Source organism: Lasioglossum baleicum, chromosome 2 (genome assembly GCF_051020765.1).
Source record: "Lasioglossum baleicum chromosome 2, iyLasBale1, whole genome shotgun sequence".
Taxonomy (NCBI): Eukaryota; Metazoa; Arthropoda; class Insecta; order Hymenoptera; family Halictidae; genus Lasioglossum; species Lasioglossum baleicum.
In genome coordinates, this window is record NC_134930.1 from 2,207,356 (window position 1) to 2,232,110 (window position 24,755).

The 24,755-nt window shown below is 38.5% G+C and overlaps 1 protein-coding gene across 1 annotated transcript; it reads left to right on the forward strand.

The window, feature by feature from the left end:
* Positions 1-938: 938 nt before the first annotated feature.
* LOC143220129 (uncharacterized) lies at positions 939-6,191 on the forward strand. The gene has a single exon (XM_076445867.1). The coding sequence runs from the start codon at positions 939-941 to the stop codon at positions 6,189-6,191; it is 5,253 nt and encodes a 1,750-aa protein (XP_076301982.1).
* The last annotated feature ends 18,564 nt before the right edge of the window (positions 6,192-24,755 follow it).

Here is a 24,755-nt window from a genome sequence, read left to right on the forward strand (position 1 = left end):
CCGACGTCGAGCTGCACACATAAAAATTAGTGTGCAGAATCACTGATTCCATCAGCGATATTACAAATAATTTAAATGTTACAGTAAAGATGTAATAGACCGACGTCGAGCTGCACACATAAAAATTAGTGTGCAGAATCGCTGATTTGATCAGCGATATTACAAATAATTTAAATATTACAGTAAAGATGTAATAGTCCGACGTCGAGCTGCACACATAAAAATTAGTGTGCAGAATCGCTGATTCCATCAGTGTTTGAGATTGGCGCTCGATCGCCATATTGAACAACCACTCGTCTCAAGGCACGCGCGCTCCCGCCTGAGACGCGAGTGACAGGCGTGTGTCGTCGAGGCTCGAACAAGCCAAAATCACGCCTGTCATTGGCTGAAATCTCTCTCGATCTTTCTGGAAGGCTCTCGAACAACAAACCGGAATCGTTCAAGTGCGACGAACTTCCAGGAAGACCGAGACGTTAAAAAGAGGAGAGACAACAGCCATTACTCTCTTACAGCAGCAACAGTCAGCTGATTAACGCGCGCTCAAACGTCACATTTTTGAAAAGGTCTTTATTTAATTCTGCATCATCATACAGTCATTTCTTCAACAATCTGTAAAATCAAGGGCAAAATACAGTTTAATTTATTGTAAATCCGGATATCCATTCAATTACATTCACTCCTTTCTGTACATTCAAAACATTTCAGTTACAGTCATCCATTTGCTCATTTCACCTCTCTTTCAATTCACAGTTCACTCCTTTACACAGTCACGCATCCATCCTAGGTTGAACAGAACCTTCATCTTAATACATTTCCTGATCCTTCGAAAGGATCCCGTAACATTTCTGGTCCTTCGAGCCGGATTTACATTAGTCAGTAAAATCAGTGGGAAGCAGTGCTGTTCAGTGAAGTTCTAACCATCGACCTAGTCTCGAACCATGGAATTCTCCGCCGAAGAACTGCTTACCAAGCAGAGTGAATTAGGACGTAAAATCAGCCGCTTAGTCGAGAACTTCAAGAAGTCCACCACACTAGCCAAAATGACACGTGGTGACGTTCAGTCTCGGCTGCAACGCCTCGAAGAATGCTGGTCCTCATTCCAAGCAAATCACGACGTTCTGGTTTTCAAACACAAGGATGCAATAAAGCTCAGTGAATACATAAAGAAAGACTATGCTGACTTAGTGGAAGAAGCTTACTTGGAGCAACGAGGTCGTCTGAACGATCTAGCCAACCAATTCAACCAGACCACCTCGATAGCAAAAGGTCTAACAGCATCAGCTAAATCGGAGCAGGAGTCAGGATCTGGGTCGGCACCGCTCCCCAGGATGCAGTTGCCGGAATTCCACGGAGAGTACGCTGAGTGGCCGGCATACAAAGATTTGTTCATGTCTATCATGTCACGGAACAAACACTTGAGCCAGGTTGATCGACTACATTACCTGAAGTCCAGTCTCCATGATGAAGCCGCTGATCTAGTTCGGGATCTACCTACGACCAATGAGAATTATGAGCGCGCGTGGACTATTCTCAAAGAGCAATATGAGAATAAGCGGATCCTCGTTCGAGCATGTCTCGACCGCTTAGCATCTCTACCCAAGATGAGAGAGAGTTCCGCACAGGAACTCACCAATATTCACAAGGGAATAGTCTCAGTGGTGAATACCTTAGAAGGACTGGGCAGACCAATTGACCGAACAGAGGATTGGTTTGTCTATTCGGTGGTCAACCTCTTCGAGCCCATCACACGTGACAAATGGGAGGAGAGAGTTACCAGCAGCAATGAACCACCGTCCTTCACCACATTAAAGGACTTCATGACGAAGAGGCGTCAACAGTTGGATGCATCAAGCGTTGAGTCGGCCTCACAGTCAGTCCAGGAAAACCATGGCAATCAACCAAAGAAGAAAGAAGCCCGCTCGAACCAAGGCCAATCGAGCAGCAATAAACCAAACCGATCAGCCAGAATTAACCATGCTCAACGGCTCCAGAATCCAGCATGTGTGAAGTGTAAAAGAGAGCATTACCTGATGCAGTGCCCAGACTACAAGGCCTTACCACCGGCAGATCGACGAGGGTACGTCGAGAGAGCTCGACTGTGTATCAACTGCCTCGGAAATCACCAAATTGCAGCCTGTCCGTCCACGAGAAACTGCATGTCGTGCAATAAACGACATCACTCTTCACTCCATGATGCATTTCGGGATGGTGCCAAACAAACGACTGTCCACCACAACCTAGACTGCCGAAATGAAAGGGGTAAGATCATACTCGCTACAGCCATTATAAATGTTGCAGATCACTTTGGAAGAAAGCACAGGGTTCGAGCCCTTATCGATCAGGGCTCAGAGATATCCATGCTGAGCGAAGGACTGGCCCAGCGACTGCAGCTTCCTCGAGCATCTTCCACCGTTGACATTTTTGGGGTTGGTGGACAGCAGCTCGCCAAGGCACGGGGACAAGTGACGTTGACCATCTCAACCAACAAGACAGCTGACACCATCAAGGTCACGGCAATCGTACTCCCCAGATTGACGGACTACACACGCGGCTGCACTGGTCCACATCGGAACTGGGTCCATTTAGAAGGGCTAGAATTGGCTGACCCTGTTCCTGCTCAAGCCTCGCCTATCGAAGTACTGTTAGGTGCTGATGTGTACCCTGCCATAATGAAACCAGGCGTAAGGAAAGGGGCACCGAACGAACCGATCGGCCAACTCACCATCTTTGGCTGGATCATAACTGGAATGGCTGGAGCATCGGTGACACCCTCACAAGCACAGGTGCACCAAGTGATCATAAACGATTCCCTCAGTTCGCTTGTTCGCAGGTTCTGGGAGCAGGAGGAGATCCAGGAGAATCATTCAACGCCCACAGCTGAGGAGCTGGAGTGCGAGAGCCACTACGTTGCCACCCACTCTCGCACTCCGGAAGGGCGATACCAAGTACGGCTGCCATTCCGTCAATTGGGTCCAGTCACTCCAGGGTCACGAGCCGCATCCTGGCACGCACTCAGACGGATGGAGCAGCGTTTCAAGCGAGACGAAAACTTCAAAGCTCTATACCATGATTTCGTCTCGGAGTATGAGCAGCTGGGGCACATGACCGTGGCGAGCGAACCTGCAAATGAGAACCAAGCACATTATCTGCCACACCACGGAGTCCTGAAGTTGAGCAGCTCGACAACCAAACTGCGGGTGGTATTCAACGGGTCCTGGACGGAGCCTTCGCAGCTGTCACTCAATGATTGCCTGCATGTGGGTCCAAACCTACTGCCACTCCTTGCGGACACGCTGCTGAGATGGCGCAGACATTTGTATGTAGTGACAGCAGATGTCACCAAGATGTACCGGCAGATACTGGTGCACCCCGAAGACCGCGATCAACAACGGATTCTGTGGAGGAACGATGAGACACACCACGTAAGTGAATTCAAACTGAACACGGTCACTTACGGGTTGTCTTGTGCACCATATTTAGCTGTCCGGACGATGCACCAACTGGCTGCTGACGAAGGCATCCGATATCCCCTCGGTGCAGCAGCAATCAAGCAGGACTCGTACGTGGACGACATTTTAACAGGCGCAGACTCAATTCCAGTACTGAAGGAGACAGTGGTCCAATTGAAACTGCTGTGCAAGGCGGGCGGCTTTCCGCTACAAAAATGGGCCTCCAATGTTGCTGATCTGCACGTCATCCCACAATCGTGTCAGAATTCAGCAATTCAGCCCTCATCACATCAGGATGAACAAAGGGAGACCAAAACGTGGACTGATGCACCTCATTCAGCCCTTGGTCTCCAGTGGTCACCGCACGAAGACACGTTTCACTTCGTCATCACCAACACTCAAACACTACCAACAACGAAGAGGGGTGTGGTCTCCAAGGCCGCACAACTATTCGACCCATTGGGTTGGCTTACCCCAGTAGTAGTGAGAGCCAAAATCACCATCCAGAGCACTTGGGTACTGGGGCTCGGCTGGGATGATCCACTTCCACCGCAGCTGGCCAACGATTGGTTAAGCTATTGCTCAGAGTTGCAACTGCTCGAAAAGGTAAGGGTGCCTCGGCCTCTGTTCCACAGCTCTAGTTCAATCCAGAAGGAGTTCCATGGCTTCGCCGATGCATCCGAACGAGCGTATGGGGCGGTCGTGTATCTGAGGACTCGGAATGCAGGAGAACAATGGACAATGACACTGGTCACCGCAAAGAGCAAGGTAGCTCCACTGCAGCAAGTCTCACTGCCACGCCTCGAACTGTGTGCAGCGCACCTCCTCGCACGATTGGTTCAACGTACCGTCACTACACTCGACCTCGGTGACACCACAGTCCACCTATGGTCCGACTCCACGGTGGCATTAGGCTGGATCCAGGCACACTCCACCAGATGGAAAACATATGTGGCAAATAGGGTCGCCGACATTCAGAGGAGAGTTCCAGAAGCACAGTGGCACCACATAGCAGGAGTCGATAACCCTGCTGACTGTGCTTCACGAGGCCTCCCTCCCTCTCAGTTACTCTGCTGGAAGCTGTGGTGGAAGGGACCGGAGTTCCTGCTACGAGACGTAGACTTCGCTTCTGCAGGATCACTCGACTACGAGCACTTTCCGGAACAGAGAGGGCCCATCGTTGCTGTGACCACTGGAACAGAGAAACTTGATGAGATGAACGAAGTTCTCAATCGGTTCTCTTCGTATACTCGACTGTTACGAGTCACAGCATGGTGTCGGCGATGGCTCAAAAACCGCCACAATTCAACGCCGGCACTGCCCACGGACACCGACGCAAGTCAGGAGACGCAGCTGTCAGTCCTCTCAGCCTCAGAGGTTAACGACGCCGAGAGATGTTGGTTCCGACAAGTGCAGTTGACAGCCTACAAACAGGAAATCGAGCTGATTGCAAGCAGACGATGCATACCATCCAAGAGCAGCCTCGCACCGTTGGCTCCAACACTTGACAGTAACAAAGTGTTGAGGGTCGGAGGCCGACTAGGAAAAGCTCAGCTCAATCCTGATGAGGCTCATCCAGTGATCTTGCCTCCGAAATCAAGACTAACATACCTTTATGTTTTACATATCCACAGAAATACGTTGCATGGAGGGGTCCAGGCAACTCTAGGGGCCGTACGCCAGCGCTGTTGGATTCCCAGGGGCCGTTCCATCGTCAAGGGCATTCTTCACAAGTGCGTGACTTGCTTGCGTTGGCGGGCGGAGCCTGTACAGCAGTTAATGGGAGAGCTGCCGGCACAACGGGTCACTCCAGCCCGACCTTTCCTCTCCACGGGTGTGGATTACGCCGGTCCCATCTGGCTGCGTACCACCTCAGGGCGTGGGCACAAGGCCTACAAAGGATTCTTTGCTGTATTCATCTGCATGGTCACCAAGGCTGTGCACCTGGAAGTTGTGTCCAACTACACAACCGAGGCGTTCCTGGCTGCGTTCCGCAGATTCACTTCGCGACGAGGTATTTGCACTCACCTTTATAGCGACTGCGGAACAAATTTTCAGGGAGCAGACCGGGAGCTGAGGCGCCTCTTCAGCGCCAGTAGCCAAGAGAATCGCAGCCTCAGGGACCAGATGACCAGCTTCAGAACCCAATGGCACTTCAATCCGCCTGCAGCACCTCATTTTGGCGGATTGTGGGAGGCTGCAGTGAAGTCCACGAAGTATCATCTTCGACGGACCATTGGGGAGGCTCGACTCACGTATGAGGAGATGGCGACGCTGCTGACTCAGGTTGAGGCTTGTTTAAATTCCAGGCCTCTAGCTGCACTGTCTGACGATCCAGCCGATGTGACAGCGCTGACTCCCGGGCACTTCCTAATCGGCTCAGCGCTGAATGCATTACCTGAACCGTCAATGCACGACGAGAAGGTGAACAGAATCACGCGATGGCAGCTGTTAACAAAAATGCGTGATCAATTCTGGAAGAGATGGCAGCGGGAATACCTTCACAGCCTTATCACGCGTCCAAGATGGCGTCGATCAATGGAAAATCTTGCGGTCGGCCGTCTCTGTATCATCATCAACGAAACCGGTCCTCCCTCTCACTGGCCTCTCGCGCGCGTAACGGAGATTCACACCGGGACTGATGGGAACGTACGCGTCGCAAAACTAGCCACCGCGACCACCGAGCTGTTAAGACCGGTGCAGAAACTCGTTGCACTGCCGATCGATGCATCCGATCAATGAATGGGTCGATGCAGTTTACGCGCACACACACTGCGCAGCTTACAACTGCGTAGTACATAGTACGCGACTTGATTCATCTCTGCGCCGGCGCAGTAAACAGACGACTCGGCGTCACCTTCGTATCATATTTGCTCGTAATTGTTGAAATTCACTTCATTTCTTTCGTATCTTTGTATCACTTTATCATTGTACACCCTTCGGGTCACCATTTTTTCATTTTCACTGTTCACTTCACTCGCACTAGCTGAAAATCGACAAGTCGAGGCGGGCGGCATGTTTGAGATTGGCGCTCGATCGCCATATTGAACAACCACTCGTCTCAAGGCACGCGCGCTCCCGCCTGAGACGCGAGTGACAGGCGTGTGTCGTCGAGGCTCGAACAAGCCAAAATCACGCCTGTCATTGGCTGAAATCTCTCTCGATCTTTCTGGAAGGCTCTCGAACAACAAACCGGAATCGTTCAAGTGCGACGAACTTCCAGGAAGACCGAGACGTTAAAAAGAGGAGAGACAACAGCCATTACTCTCTTACAGCAGCAACAGTCAGCTGATTAACGCGCGCTCAAACGTCACATTTTTGAAAAGGTCTTTATTTAATTCTGCATCATCATACAGTCATTTCTTCAACAATCTGTAAAATCAAGGGCAAAATACAGTTTAATTTATTGTAAATCCGGATATCCATTCAATTACATTCACTCCTTTCTGTACATTCAAAACATTTCAGTTACAGTCATCCATTTGCTCATTTCACCTCTCTTTCAATTCACAGTTCACTCCTTTACACAGTCACGCATCCATCCTAGGTTGAACAGAACCTTCATCTTAATACATTTCCTGATCCTTCGAAAGGATCCCGTAACAATCAGCGATATTACAAATTATTTAAATATTACAGTAAAGATGTAATAGACCGACGTCGAGCTGCACACATAAAAATTAGTGTGCAGAATCACTGATTCCATCAGCGATATTACAAACAATTTAACTATTACAGTAAAGATGTAATAGACCGACGTCGAGCTGCACACATAAAAATTAGTGTGCAGAATCACTGATTCCATCAGCGATATTACAAATAATTTAAATATTACAGTAAAGATGTAATAGACCGACGTCGAGCTGCACACATAAAAATTAGTGTGCAGAATCACTGATTCCATCAGCGATATTACAAATAATTTAAATATTACAGTAAAGATGTAATAGACCGACGTCGAGCTGCACACATAAAAATTAGTGTGCAGAATCGCTGATTCCATCAGCGATATTACAAATAATTTAAATATTACAGTAAAGATGTAATAGACCGACGTCGAGATGCACACATAAAAATTAGTGTGCAGAATCGCTGATTCCATCAGCGATATTACAAATAATTTAAATATTACAGTAAAGATGTAATAGACCGACGTCGAGCTGCACACATAAAAATTAGTGTGCAGAATCACTGATTCCATCAGCGATATTACAAATAATTTAAATATTACAGTAAAGATGTAATAGACCGACGTCGAGCTGCACACATAAAAATTAGTGTGCAGAATCACTGATTCCATCAGCGATATTACAAATAATTTAAATATTACAGTAAAGATGTAATAGACCGACGTCGAGCTGCACACATAAAAATTAGTGTGCAGAATCACTGATTCCATCAGCGATATTACAAATAATTTAAATATTACAGTAAAGATGTAATAGACCGACGTCGAGCTGCACACATAAAAATTAGTGTGCAGAATCACTGATTCCATCAGCGATATTACAAATAATTTAAATATTACAGTAAAGATGTAATAGACCGACGTCGAGCTGCACACATAAAAATTAGTGTGCAGAATCACTGATTCCATCAGCGATATTACAAACAATTTAAATATTACAGTAAAGATGTAATAGACCGACGTCGAGCTGCACACATAAAAATTAGTGTGCAGAATCACTGATTCCATCAGCGATATTACAAATAATTTAAAAATTACAGTAAAGATGCAATAGACCGACGTCGAGCTGCACACAAAAAATTAGTGTGCAGAATCGCTGATTCCATCAGCGATATTACAAATAATTTAAATATTACAGTAAAGATGCAATAGACCGACGTCGAGCTGCACACATAAAAATTAGTGTGCAGAATCGCTGATTCCATCAGCGATATTACAAATAATTTAAATATTACAGTAAAGATGTAATAGACCGACGTCGAGCTGCACAAGTAAAAATTAGTGTGCAGAATCGCTGATTCCATCAGCGATATTACAAATAATTTAAATATTACAGTAAAGATGTAATAGACCGACGTCGAGCTGCACACATAAAAATTAGTGTGCAGAATCACTGATTCCATCAGCGATATTACAAACAATTTAAATATTACAGTAAAGATGTAATAGACCGACGTCGAGCTGCACACATAAAAATTAGTGTGCAGAATCACTGATTCCATCAGCGATATTACAAACAATTTAAATATTACAGTAAAGATGTAATAGACCGACGTCGAGCTGCACACATAAAAATTAGTGTGCAGAATCACTGATTAAATCAGCGATATTACAAATAATTTAAATATTACAGTAAAGATGTAATAGACCGACGTCGAGCTGCACACATAAAAATTAGTGTGCAGAATCACTGATCCCATCAGCGATATTACAAATAATTTAAATATAACAGTAAAGATGTAATAGACCGACGTCGAGCTGCACACATAAAAATTAGTGTGCAGAATCGCTGATCCCATCAGCGATATTACAAATAATTTAAATATTACAGTAAAGATGTAATAAACCGACGTCGAGCTGCACACATAAAAATTAGTGTGCAGAATCACTGATTCCATCAGCGATATTACAAATAATTTAAATATTACAGTAAAGATGTAATAGACCGACTTCGAGCTGCACACATAAAAATTAGTGTGCAGAATCACTGATTCCATCAGCGATATTACAAATAATTTAAATATTACAGTAAAGATGTAATAGACCGACGTCGAGCTGCACACATAAAAATTAGTGTGCAGAATCACTGATTCCATCAGCGATATTACAAACAATTTAAATATTACAGTAAAGATGTAATAGACCGACGTCGAGCTGCACACATAAAAATTAGTGTGCAGAATCACTGATTCCATCAGCGATATTACAAACAATTTAAATATTACAGTAAAGATGTAATAGACCGACGTCGAGCTGCACACATAAAAATTAGTGTGCAGAATCACTGATTCCATCAGCGATATTACAAATAATTTAAATATTACAGTAAAGATGTAATAGACCGACGTCGAGCTGCACACATAAAAATTAGTGTGCAGAATCGCTGATTCCATCAGCGATATTACAAATAATTTAAATATTACAGTAAAGATGTAATAGACCGACGTCGAGCTGCACACATAAAAATTAGTGTGCAGAATCACTGATTCCATCAGCGATATTACAAATAATTTAAATATTACAGTAAAGATGTAATAGATCGTCGTCGAGCTGCACACATAAAAATTAGTGTGCAGAATCACTGATTCCAACAGCGATATTACAAACAATTTAAATATTACAGTAAAGATGTAATAGACCGACGTCGAACTGCACACATAAAAATTAGTGTGCACAATCACTGATTCCATCAGCGATATTACAAACAATTTAAATATTACAGTAAAGATGTAATAGACCGACGTCGAGCTGCACACATAAAAATTAGTGTGCAGAATCACTGATTCCATCAGCGATATTACAAACAATTTAAATATTACAGTAAAGATGTAATAGACCGACGTCGAGCTGCACACATAAAAATTAGTGTGCAGAATCACTGATTCCATCAGCGATATTACAAATAATTTAAATATTACAGTAAAGATGTAATAGACCGACGTCGAGCTGCACACATAAAAATTAGTGTGCAGAATCACTGATTCCATCAGCGATATTACAAATAATTTAAATATTACAGTAAAGATGTAATAGACCGACGTCGAGCTGCACACATAAAAATTAGTGTGCAGAATCGCTGATTCCATCAGCGATATTACAAATAATTTAAATATTACAGTAAAGATGTAATAGACCGACGTCGAGATGCACACATAAAAATTAGTGTGCAGAATCGCTGATTCCATCAGCGATATTACAAATAATTTAAATATTACAGTAAAGATGTAATAGACCGACGTCGAGCTGCACACATAAAAATTAGTGTGCAGAATCACTGATTCCATCAGCGATATTACAAATAATTTAAATATTACAGTAAAGATGTAATAGACCGACGTCGAGCTGCACACATAAAAATTAGTGTGCAGAATCACTGATTCCATCAGCGATATTACAAATAATTTAAATATTACAGTAAAGATGTAATAGACCGACGTCGAGCTGCACACATAAAAATTAGTGTGCAGAATCGCTGATTCCATCAGCGATATTACAAATAATTTAAATATTACAGTAAAGATGTAATAGACCGACGTCGAGATGCACACATAAAAATTAGTGTGCAGAATCGCTGATTCCATCAGCGATATTACAAATAATTTAAATATTACAGTAAAGATGTAATAGACCGACGTCGAGCTGCACACATAAAAATTAGTGTGCAGAATCACTGATTCCATCAGCGATATTACAAATAATTTAAATATTACAGTAAAGATGTAATAGACCGACGTCGAGCTGCACACATAAAAATTAGTGTGCAGAATCACTGATTCCATCAGCGATATTACAAATAATTTAAATATTACAGTAAAGATGTAATAGACCGACGTCGAGCTGCACACATAAAAATTAGTGTGCAGAATCGCTGATTTGATCAGCGATATTACAAATAATTTAAATATTACAGTAAAGATGTAATAGTCCGACGTCGAGCTGCACATATAAAAATTAGTGTGCAGAATCGCTGATTCCATCAGCGATATTACAAATTATTTAAATATTACAGTAAAGATGTAATAGACCGACGTCGAGCTGCACACATAAAAATTAGTGTGCAGAATCACTGATTCCATCAGCGATATTACAAATAATTTAAATATTACAGTAAAGATGTAATAGACCGACGTCGAGCTGCACACATAAAAATTAGTGTGCAGAATCGCTGATTCCATCAGCGATATTACAAATAATTTAAATATTACAGTAAAGATGTAATAGACCGACGTCGAGCTGCACACGTAAAAATTAGTGTGCAGAATCGCTGATTCCATCAGCGATATTACAAATAATTTAAATATTACAGTAAAGATGTAATAGACCGACGTCGAGCTGCACACATAAAAATTAGTGTGCAGAATCACTGATTCCATCAGCGATATTACAAACAATTTAAATATTACAGTAAAGATGTAATAGACCGACGTCGAGCTGCACACATAAAAATTAGTGTGCAGAATCACTGATTCCATCAGCGATATTACAAACAATTTAAATATTACAGTAAAGATGTAATAGACCGACGTCGAGCTGCACACATAAAAATTAGTGTGCAGAATCACTGATTAAATCAGCGATATTACAAATAATTTAAATATTACAGTAAAGATGTAATAGACCGACGTCGAGCTGCACACATAAAAATTAGTGTGCAGAATCACTGATCCCATCAGCGATATTACAAATAATTTAAATATTACAGTAAAGATGTAATAGACCGACGTCGAGCTGCACACATAAAAATTAGTGTGCAGAATCGCTGATCCCATCAGCGATATTACAAATAATTTAAATATTACAGTAAAGATGTAATAAACCGACGTCGAGCTGCACACATAAAAATTAGTGTGCAGAATCACTGATTCCATCAGCGATATTACAAATAATTTAAATATTACAGTAAAGATGTAATAGACCGACGTCGAGCTGCACACATAAAAATTAGTGTGCAGAATCACTGATTCGATCAGCGATATTACAAACAATTTAAATATTATAGTAAAGATGTAATAGACCGACGTCGAGCTGCACACATAAAAATTAGTGTGCAGAATCACTGATTCCATCAGCGATATTACAAATAATTTAAATATTACAGTAAAGATGTAATAGACCGACGTCGAGCTGCATACATAAAAATTAGTGTGCAGAATCGCTGATCCCATCAGCGATATTACAAATAATTTAAATATTACAGTAAAGATGTAATAGACCGACGTCGAGCTGCACACATAAAAATTAGTGTGCAGAATCACTGATTCCATCAGCGATATTACAAACAATTTAAATATTACAGTAAAGATGTTATAGACCGACGTCGAGCTGCACACATAAAAATTAGTGTGCAGAATCACTGATTCCATCAGCGATATTACAAATAATTTAAATATTACAATAAAGATGTAATAGACCGACGTCGAGCTGCACACATAAAAATTAGTGTGCAGAATCACTGATTCCATCAGCGATATTACAAATAATTTAAATATTACAATAAAGATGTAATAGACCGACGTCGAGCTGCACACATAAAAATTAGTGTGCAGAATCGCTGATCCCATCAGCGATATTACAAACAATTTAAATATTACAGTAAAGATGTAATAGACCGACGTCGAGCTGCACACATAAAAATTAGTGTGCAGAATCACTAATTAAATCAGCGATATTACAAATAATTTAAATATTACAGTAAAGATGTAATAGACCGACGTCGAGCTGCACACATAAAAATTAGTGTGCAGAATCACTGATTCCATCAGCGATATTACAAATAATTTAAATATTACAGTAAAGATGTAATAGACCGACGTCGAGCTGCACACATAAAAATTAGTGTGCAGAATCACTGATTCCATCAGCGATATTACAAATAATTTAAATATTACAGTAAAGATGTAATAGACCGACGTCGAGCTGCACACATAAAAATTAGTGTGCAGAATCACTGATTCCATCAGCGATATTACAAACAATTTAAATATTACAGTAAAGATGTAATAGACCGACGTCGAGCTGCACACATAGAAATTAGTGTGCAGAATCGCTGATTCCATCAGCGATATTACAAACAATTTAAATATTACAGTAAAGATGTAATAGACCGACGTCGAGCTGCACACATAAAAATTAGTGTGCAGAATCACTGATTCCATCAGCGATATTACAAATAATTTAAATATTACAGTAAAGATGTAATAGACCGACGTCGAGCTGCACACATAAAAATTAGTGTGCAGAATCAGTGATTCCATCAGCGATATTACAAACAATTTAAATATTACAGTAAAGATGTAATAGACCGACGTCGAGCTGCACACATAAAAATTAGTGTGCAGAATCACTGATTCCATCAGCGATATTACAAATAATTTAAATATTACAGTAAAGATGTAATAGACCGACGTCGAGCTGCACACATTAAAATTAGTGTGCAGAATCGCTGATTTCATCAGCGATATTACAAATAATGTAAATATTACAGTAAAGATGTAATAGACCGACGTCGAGCTGCACACATAAAAATTAGTGTGCAGAATCACTGATTCCATCAGCGATATTACAAATAATTTAAATATTACAGTAAAGATGTAATAGACCGACGTCGAGCTGCACACATAAAAATTAGTGTGCAGAATCACTGATTCCATCAGCGATATTACAAGTAATTTAAATATTACAGTAAAGATGTAATAGACCGACGTCGAGCTGCACACATAAAAATTAGTGTGCAGAATCACTGATTCCATCAGCGATATTACAAACAATTTAAATATTACAGTAAAGATGTAATAGACCGACGTCGAGCTGCACACATAAAAATTAGTGTGCAGAATCACTGATTCCATCAGCGATATTACAAATAATTTAAATATTACAGTAAAGATGTAATAGACCGACGTCGAGCTGCACACATAAAAATTAGTGTGCAGAATCACTGATTCCATCAGCGATATTACAAATAATTTAAATATTACAGTAAAGATGTAATAGACCGACGTCGAGCTGCACACATAAGAATTAGTGTGCAGAATCGCTGATTCCATCAGCGATATTACAAATAATTTAAATATTACAGTAAAGATGTAATAGACCGACGTCGAGCTGCACACATAAAAATTAGTGTGCAGAATCGCTGATTCCATCAGCGATATTACAAATAATTTAAATATTACAGTAAAGATGTAATAGACCGACGTCGAGCTGCACACATAAAAATTAGTGTGCAGAATCACTGATTCCATCAGCGATATTACAAACAATTTAAATATTACAGTAAAGATGTAATAGACCGACGTCGAGCTGCACACATAAAAATTAGTGTGCAGAATCACTGATTCCATCAGCGATATTACAAACAATTTAAATATTACAGTAAAGATGTAATAGACCGACGTCGAGCTGCACACATAAAAATTAGTGTGCAGAATCACTGATTCCATCAGCGATATTACAAACAATTTAAATATTACAGTAAAGATGTAATAGACCGACGTCGAGCTGCACACATAAAAATTAGTGTGCAGAATCACTGATTCCATCAGCGATATTACAAATAATTTAAATATTACAGTAAAGATGTAATAGACCGACGTCGAGCTGCACACATAAAAATTAGTGTGCAGAATCGCTGATTTGATCAGCGATATTACAAATAATTTAAATATTACAGTAAAGATGTAATAGACCGACGTCGAGCTGCACACATAAAAATTAGTGTGCAGAATCGCTGATTCCATCAGCGATATTACAAATAATTTAAATATTACAGTAAAGATGTAATAGACCGACGTCGAGCTGCACACATAAAAATTAGTGTGCAGAATCACTGATTCCATCAGCGATATTACAAATAATTTAAATATTACAGTAAAGATGTAATAGACCGACGTCGAGCTGCACACATAAAAATTAGTGTGCAGAATCACTGATTCCATCAGCGATATTACAAATAATTTAAATATTACAGTAAAGATGTAATAGACCGACGTCGAGCTGCACACATAAGAATTAGTGTGCAGAATCGCTGATTCCATCAGCGATATTACAAATAATTTAAATATTACAGTAAAGATGTAATAGACCGACGTCGAGCTGCACACATAAGAATTAGTGTGCAGAATCGCTGATTCCATCAGCGATATTACAAATAATTTAAATATTACAGTAAAGATGTAATAGACCGACGTCGAGCTGCACACATAAAAATTAGTGTGCAGAATCACTGATTCCATCAGCGATATTACAAACAATTTAAATATTACAGTAAAGATGTAATAGACCGACGTCGAGCTGCACACATAAAAATTAGTGTGCAGAATCACTGATTCCATCAGCGATATTACAAACAATTTAAATATTACAGTAAAGATGTAATAGACCGACGTCGAGCTGCACACATAAAAATTAGTGTGCAGAATCACTGATTCCATCAGCGATATTACAAACAATTTAAATATTACTGTAAAGATGTAATAGACCGACGTCGAGCTGCACACATAAAAATTAGTGTGCAGAATCGCTGATTCCATCAGCGATATTACAAACAATTTAAATATTACAGTAAAGATGTAATAGACCGACGTCGAGCTGCACACATAAAAATTAGTGTGCAGAATCACTGATTAAATCAGCGATATTACAAATAATTTAAATATTACAGTAAAGATGTAATAGACCGACGTCGAGCTGCACACATATAAATTAGTGTGCAGAATCACTGATTCCATCAGCGATATTACAAATAATTTAAATATTACAGTAAAGATGTAATAGACCGACGTCGAGCTGCACACATAAAAATTAGTGTGCAGAATCGCTGATTCCATCAGCGATATTACAAACAATTTAAATATTACAGTAAAGATGTAATAGACCGACGTCGAGCTGCACACATAAAAATTAGTGTGCAGAATCACTGATTCCATCAGCGATATTACAAACAATTTAAATATTACAGTAAAGATGTAATAGACCGACGTCGAGCTGCACACATAAAAATTAGTGTGCAGAATCACTGATTCCATCAGCGATATTACAAACAATTTAAATATTACAGTAAAGATGTAATAGACCGACGTCGAGCTGCACACATAAAAATTAGTGTGCAGAATCACTGATTCCATCAGCGATATTACAAATAATTTAAATATTACAGTAAAGATGTAATAGACCGACGTCGAGCTGCACACATAAAAATTAGTGTGCAGAATCACTGATTCCATCAGCGATATTACAAATAATTTAAATATTACAGTAAAGATGTAATAGACCGACGTCGAGCTGCACACATAAAAATTAGTGTGCAGAATCGCTGATTCCATCAGCGATATTACAAACAATTTAAATATTACAGTAAAGATGTAATAGACCGACGTCGAGCTGCACACATAAAAATTAGTGTGCAGAATCACTGATTAAATCAGCGATATTACAAATAATTTAAATATTACAGTAAAGATGTAATAGACCGACGTCGAGCTGCACACATAAAAATTAGTGTGCAGAATCACTGATTCCATCAGCGATATTACAAATAATTTAAATATTACAGTAAAGATGTAATAGACCGACGTCGAGCTGCACACATAAAAATTAGTGTGCAGAATCGCTGATTCCATCAGCGATATTACAAATAATTTAAATATTACAGTAAAGATGTAATAGACCGACGTCGAGCTGCACACATAAAAATTAGTGTGCAGAATCACTGATTCCATCAGCGATATTACAAACAATTTAAATATTACAGTAAAGATGTAATAGACCGACGTCGAGCTGCACACATAAAAATTAGTGTGCAGAATCACTGATTCCATCAGCGATATTACAAACAATTTAAATATTACAGTAAAGATGTAATAGACCGACGTCGAGCTGCACACATAAAAATTAGTGTGCAGAATCACTGATTCCATCAGCGATATTACAAACAATTTAAATATTACAGTAAAGATGTAATAGACCGACGTCGAGCTGCACACATAAAAATTAGTGTGCAGAATCACTGATTCCATCAGCGATATTACAAATAATTTAAATATTACAGTAAAGATGTAATAGACCGACGTCGAGCTGCACACATAAAAATTAGTGTGCAGAATCGCTGATTCCATCAGCGATATTACAAATAATTTAAATATTACAGTAAAGATGTAATAGACCGACGTCGAGCTGCACACATAAAAATTAGTGTGCAGAATCACTGATTCCATCAGCGATATTACAAATAATTTAAATATTACAGTAAAGATGTAATAGATCGTCGTCGAGCTGCACACATAAAAATTAGTGTGCAGAATCACTGATTCCAACAGCGATATTACAAACAATTTAAATATTACAGTAAAGATGTAATAGACCGACGTCGAGCTGCACACATAAAAATTAGTGTGCAGAATCACTGATTCCATCAGCGATATTACAAACAATTTAAATATTACAGTAAAGATGTAATAGACCGACGTCGAGCTGCACACATAAAAATTAGTGTGCAGAATCACTGATTCCATCAGCGATATTACAAATAATTTAAATATTACAGTAAAGATGTAATAGACCGACGTCGAGCTGCACACATAAAAATTAGTGTGCAGAATCACTGATTCCATCAGCGATATTACAAATAATTTAAATATTACAGTAAAGATGTAATAGACCGACGTCGAGCTGCACACATAAAAATTAGTGTGCAGAATCGCTGATTCCATCAGCGATATTACAAATAATTTAAATATTACAGTAAAGATGTAATAGACCGACGTCGAGATGCACACATAAAAATTAGTGTGCAGAATCGCTGATTCCATCAGCGATATTACAAATAATTTAAATATTACAGTAAAGATGTAATAGACCGACGTCGAGCTGCACACATAAAAATTAGTGTGCAGAATCGCTGATTCCATCAGCGATATTACAAATAATTTAAATATTACAGTAAAGATGTAATAGACCGACGTCGAGCTGCACACATAAAAATTAGTGTGCAGAATCACTGATTCCATCAGCGATATTACAAATAATTTAAATATTACAGTAAAGATGTAATAGACCGACGTCGAGCTGCACACATAAAAATTAGTGTGCAGAATCGCTGATTTGATCAGCGATATTACAAATAATTTAAATATTACAGTAAAGATGTAATAGTCCGACGTCGAGCTGCACATATAAAAATTAGTGTGCAGAATCGCTGATTCCATCAGCGATATTACAAATTATTTAAATATTACAGTAAAGATGTAATAGACCGACGTCGAGCTGCACACATAAAAATTAGTGTGCAGAATCGCTGATTCCATCAGCGATATTACAAATAATTTAAATATTACAGTAAAGATGTAATAGACCGACGTCGAGCTGCACACATAAAAATTAGTGTGCAGAATCGCTGATTCCATCAGCGATATTACAAATAATTTAAATATTACAGTAAAGATGTAATAGACCGACGTCGAGCTGCACACGTAAAAATTAGTGTGCAGAATCGCTGATTCCATCAGCGATATTACAAATAATTTAAATATTACAGTAAAGATGTAATAGACCGACGTCGAGCTGCACACATAAAAATTAGTGTGCAGAATCACTGATTCCATCAGCGATATTACAAACAATTTAAATATTACAGTAAAGATGTAATAGACCGACGTCGAGCTGCACACATAAAAATTAGTGTGCAGAATCACTGATTCCATCAGCGATATTACAAACAATTTAAATATTACAGTAAAGATGTAATAGACCGACGTCGAGCTGCACACATAAAAATTAGTGTGCAGAATCACTGATTAAATCAGCGATATTACAAATAATTTAAATATTACAGTAAAGATGTAATAGACCGACGTCGAGCTGCACACATAAAAATTAGTGTGCAGAATCACTGATCCCATCAGCGATATTACAAATAATTTAAATATTACAGTAAAGATGTAATAGACCGACGTCGAGCTGCACACATAAAAATTAGTGTGCAGAATCGCTGATCCCATCAGCGATATTACAAATAATTTAAATATTACAGTAAAGATGTAATAAACCGACGTCGAGCTGCACACATAAAAATTAGTGTGCAGAATCACTGATTCCATCAGCGATATTACAAATAATTTAAATATTACAGTAAAGATGTAATAGACCGACTTCGAGCTGCACACATAAAAATTAGTGTGCAGAATCACTGATTCCATCAGCGATATTACAAATAATTTAAATATTACAGTAAAGATGTAATAGACCGACGTCGAGCTGCACACATAAAAATTAGTGTGCAGAATCACTGATTCGATCAGCGATATTACAAACAATTTAAATATTACAGTAAAGATGTAATAGACCGACGTCGAGCTGCACACATAAAAATTAGTGTGCAGAATCACTGATTCCATCAGCGATATTACAAATAATTTAAATATTACAGTAAAGATGTAATAGACCGACGTCGAGCTGCATACATAAAAATTAGTGTGCAGAATCGCTGATCCCATCAGCGATATTACAAATAATTTAAATATTACAGTAAAGATGTAATAGACCGACGTCGAGCTGCACACATAAAAATTAGTGTGCAGAATCACTGATTCCATCAGCGATATTACAAACAATTTAAATATTACAGTAAAGATGTTATAGACCGACGTCGAGCTGCACACATAAAAATTAGTGTGCAGAATCACTGATTCCATCAGCGATATTACAAATAATTTAAATATTACAATAAAGATGTAATAGACCGACGTCGAGCTGCACACATAAAAATTAGTGTGCAGAATCGCTGATCCCATCAGCGATATTACAAACAATTTAAATATTACAGTAAAGATGTAATAGACCGACGTCGAGCTGCACACATAAAAATTAGTGTGCAGAATCACTAATTAAATCAGCGATATTACAAATAATTTAAATATTACAGTAAAGATGTAATAGACCGACGTCGAGCTGCACACATAAAAATTAGTGTGCAGAATCACTGATTCCATCAGCGATATTACAAATAATTTAAATATTACAGTAAAGATGTAATAGACCGACGTCGAGCTGCACACATAAAAATTAGTGTGCAGAATCAGTGATTCCATCAGCGATATTACAAACAATTTAAATATTACAGTAAAGATGTAATAGACCGACGTCGAGCTGCACACATAAAAATTAGTGTGCAGAATCACTGATTCCATCAACGATATTACAAATAATTTAAATATTACAGTAAAGATGTAATAGACCGACGTCGAGCTGCACACATAAAAATTAGTGTGCAGAATCACTGATTCCATCAGCGATATTACAAATAATTTAAATATTACAGTAAAGATGTAATAGACCGACGTCGAGCTGCACACATTAAAATTAGTGTGCAGAATCGCTGATTTCATCAGCGATATTACAAATAATGTAAATATTACAGTAAAGATGTAATAGACCGACGTCGAGCTGCACACATAAAAATTAGTGTGCAGAATCACTGATTCCATCAGCGATATTACAAATAATTTAAATATTACAGTAAAGATGTAATAGACCGACGTCGAGCTGCACACATAAAAATTAGTGTGCAGAATCACTGATTCCATCAGCGATATTACAAGTAATTTAAATATTACAGTAAAGATGTAATAGACCGACGTCGAGCTGCACACATAAAAATTAGTGTGCAGAATCACTGATTCCATCAGCGATATTACAAACAATTTAAATATTACAGTAAAGATGTAATAGACCGACGTCGAGCTGCACACATAAAAATTAGTGTGCAGAATCACTGATTCCATCAGCGATATTACAAATAATTTAAATATTACAGTAAAGATGTAATAGACCGACGTCGAGCTGCACACATAAAAATTAGTGTGCAGAATCACTGATTCCATCAGCGATATTACAAATAATTTAAATATTACAGTAAAGATGTAATAGACCGACGTCGAGCTGCACACATAAGAATTAGTGTGCAGAATCGCTGATTCCATCAGCGATATTACAAATAATTTAAATATTACAGTAAAGATGTAATAGACCGACGTCGAGCTGCACACATAAAAATTAGTGTGCAGAATCGCTGATTCCATCAGCGATATTACAAATAATTTAAATATTACAGTAAAGATGTAATAGACCGACGTCGAGCTGCACACATAAAAATTAGTGTGCAGAATCACTGATTCCATCAGCGATATTACAAACAATTTAAATATTACAGTAAAGATGTAATAGACCGACGTCGAGCTGCACACATAAAAATTAGTGTGCAGAATCACTGATTCCATCAGCGATATTACAAACAATTTAAATATTACAGTAAAGATGTAATAGACCGACGTCGAGCTGCACACATAAAAATTAGTGTGCAGAATCACTGATTCCATCAGCGATATTACAAACAATTTAAATATTACAGTAAAGATGTAATAGACCGACGTCGAGCTGCACACATAAAAATTAGTGTGCAGAATCGCTGATTCCATCAGCGATATTACAAACAATTTAAATATTACAGTAAAGATGTAATAGACCGACGTCGAGCTGCACACATAAAAATTAGTGTGCAGAATCACTGATTAAATCAGCGATATTACAAATAATTTAAATATTACAGTAAAGATGTAATAGACCGACGTCGAGCTGCACACATAAAAATTAGTGTGCAGAATCACTGATTCCATCAGCGATATTACAAATAATTTAAATATTACAGTAAAGATGTAATAGACCGACGTCGAGCTGCACACATAAAAATTAGTGTGCAGAATCGCTGATTCCATCAGCGATATTACAAATAATTTAAATATTACAGTAAAGATGTAATAGACCGACGTCGAGCTGCACACATAAAAATTAGTGTGCAGAATCACTGATTCCATCAGCGATATTACAAATAATTTAAATATTACAGTAAAGATGTAATAGACCGACGTCGAGCTGCACACATAAAAATTAGTGTGCAGAATCACTGATTCCATCAGCGATATTACAAATAATTTAAATATTACAGTAAAGATGTAATAGACCGACGTCGAGCTGCACACATAAGAATTAGTGTGCAGAATCGCTGATTCCATCAGCGATATTATAAATAATTTAAATATTACAGTAAAGATGTAATAGACCGACGTCGAGCTGCACACATAAAAATTAGTGTGCAGAATCGCTGATTCCATCAGCGATATTACAAATAATTTAAATATTACAGTAAAGATGTAATAGACCGACGTCGAGCTGCACACATAAAAATTAGTGTGCAGAATCACTGATTCCATCAGCGATATTACAAACAATTTAAATATTACAGTAAAGATGTAATAGACCGACGTCGAGCTGCACACATAAAAATTAGTGTGCAGAATCACTGATTCCATCAGCGATATTACAAACAATTTAAATATTACAGTAAAGATGTAATAGACCGACGTCGAGCTGCACACATAAAAATTAGTGTGCAGAATCACTGATTCCATCAGCGATATTACAAACAATTTAAATATTACAGTAAAGATGTAATAGACCGACGTCGAGCTGCACACATAAAAATTAGTGTGCAGAATCGCTGATTCCATCAGCGATATTACAAACAATTTAAATATTACAGTAAAGATGTAATAGACCGACGTCGAGCTGCACACATAAAAATTAGTGTGCAGAATCACTGATTAAATCAGCGATATTACAAATAATTTAAATATTACAGTAAAGATGTAATAGACCGACGTCGAGCTGCACACATATAAATTAGTGTGCAGAATCACTGATTCCATCAGCGATATTACAAATAATTTAAATATTACAGTAAAGATGTAATAGACCGACGTCGAGCTGCACACATAAAAATTAGTGTGCAGAATCGCTGATTCCATCAGCGATATTACAAATAATTTAAATATTACAGTAAAGATGTAATAGACCGACGTCGAGCTGCACACATAAAAATTAGTGTGCAGAATCACTGATTCCATCAGCGATATTACAAACAATTTAAATATTACAGTAAAGATGTAATAGACCGACGTCGAGCTGCACACATAAAAATTAGTGTGCAGAATCACTGATTCCATCAGCGATATTACAAATAATTTAAATATTACAGTAAAGATGTAATAGACCGACGTCGAGCTGCACACATAAAAATTAGTGTGCAGAATCGCTGATTCCATCAGCGATATTACAAACAATTTAAATATTACAGTAAAGATGTAATAGACCGACGTCGAGCTGCACACATAAAAATTAGTGTGCAGAATCACTGATTAAATCAGCGATATTACAAATAATTTAAATATTACAGTAAAGATGTAATAGACCGACGTCGAGCTGCACACATAAAAATTAGTGTGCAGAATCACTGATTCCATCAGCGATATTACAAATAATTTAAATATTACAGTAAAGATGTAATAGACCGACGTCGAGCTGCACACATAAAAATTAGTGTGCAGAATCGCTGATTCCATCAGCGATATTACAAATAATTTAAATATTACAGTAAAGATGTAATAAACCGACGTCGAGCTGCACACATAAAAATTAGTGTGCAGAATCACTGATTCCATCAGCGATATTACAAATAATTTAAATATTACAGTAAAGATGTAATAGACCGACGTCGAGCTGCACACATAGAAATTAGTGTGCAGAATCGCTGATTCCATCAGCGATATTACAAACAATTTAAATATTACAGTAAAGATGTAATAGACCGACGTCGAGCTGCACACATAAAAATTAGTGTGCAGAATCACTGATTCCATCAGCGATATTACAAACAATTTAAATATTACAGTAAAGATGTAATAGACCGACGTCGAGCTGCACACATAAAAATTAGTGTGCAGAATCACTGATTCCATCAGCGATATTACAAATAATTTAAATATTACAGTAAAGATGTAATAGACCGACGTCGAGCTGCACACATAAAAATTAGTGTGCAGAATCGCTGATTCCATCAGCGATATTACAAATAATTTAAATATTACAGTAAAGATGTAATAAACCGACGTCGAGCTGCACACATAAAAATTAGTGTGCAGAATCACTGATTCCATCAGCGATATTACAAATAATTTAAATATTACAGTAAAGATGTAATAGACCGACGTCGAGCTGCACACATAGAAATTAGTGTGCAGAATCGCTGATTCCATCAGCGATATTACAAACAATTTAAATATTACAGTAAAGATGTAATAGACCGACGTCGAGCTGCACACATAAAAATTAGTGTGCAGAATCACTGATTCCATCAGCGATATTACAAATAATTTAAATATTACAGTAAAGATGTAATAGACCGACGTCGAGCTGCACACATAAAAATTAGTGTGCAGAATCGCTGATTCCATCAGCGATATTACAAATAATTTAAATATTACAGTAAAGATGTAATAGACCGACGTCGAGCTGCACACATAAAAATTAGTGTGCGGAATCACTGATTAAATCAGCGATATTACAAATAATTTAAATATTACAGTAAAGATGTAATAGACCGACGTCGAGCTGCACACATAAAAATTAGTGTGCAGAATCACTGATTCCATCAGCGATATTACAAATAATTTAAATATTACAGTAAAGATGTAATAGACCGACGTCGAGCTGCACACATAAAAATTAGT

What these genes read in the sequence shown, in the direction of transcription:
- LOC143220129 (XM_076445867.1), top strand. Translation starts at nt 939, where the DNA reads ATGGAATTCTCCGCCGAAGAACTGCTTACCAAGCAGAGTGAATTAGGA.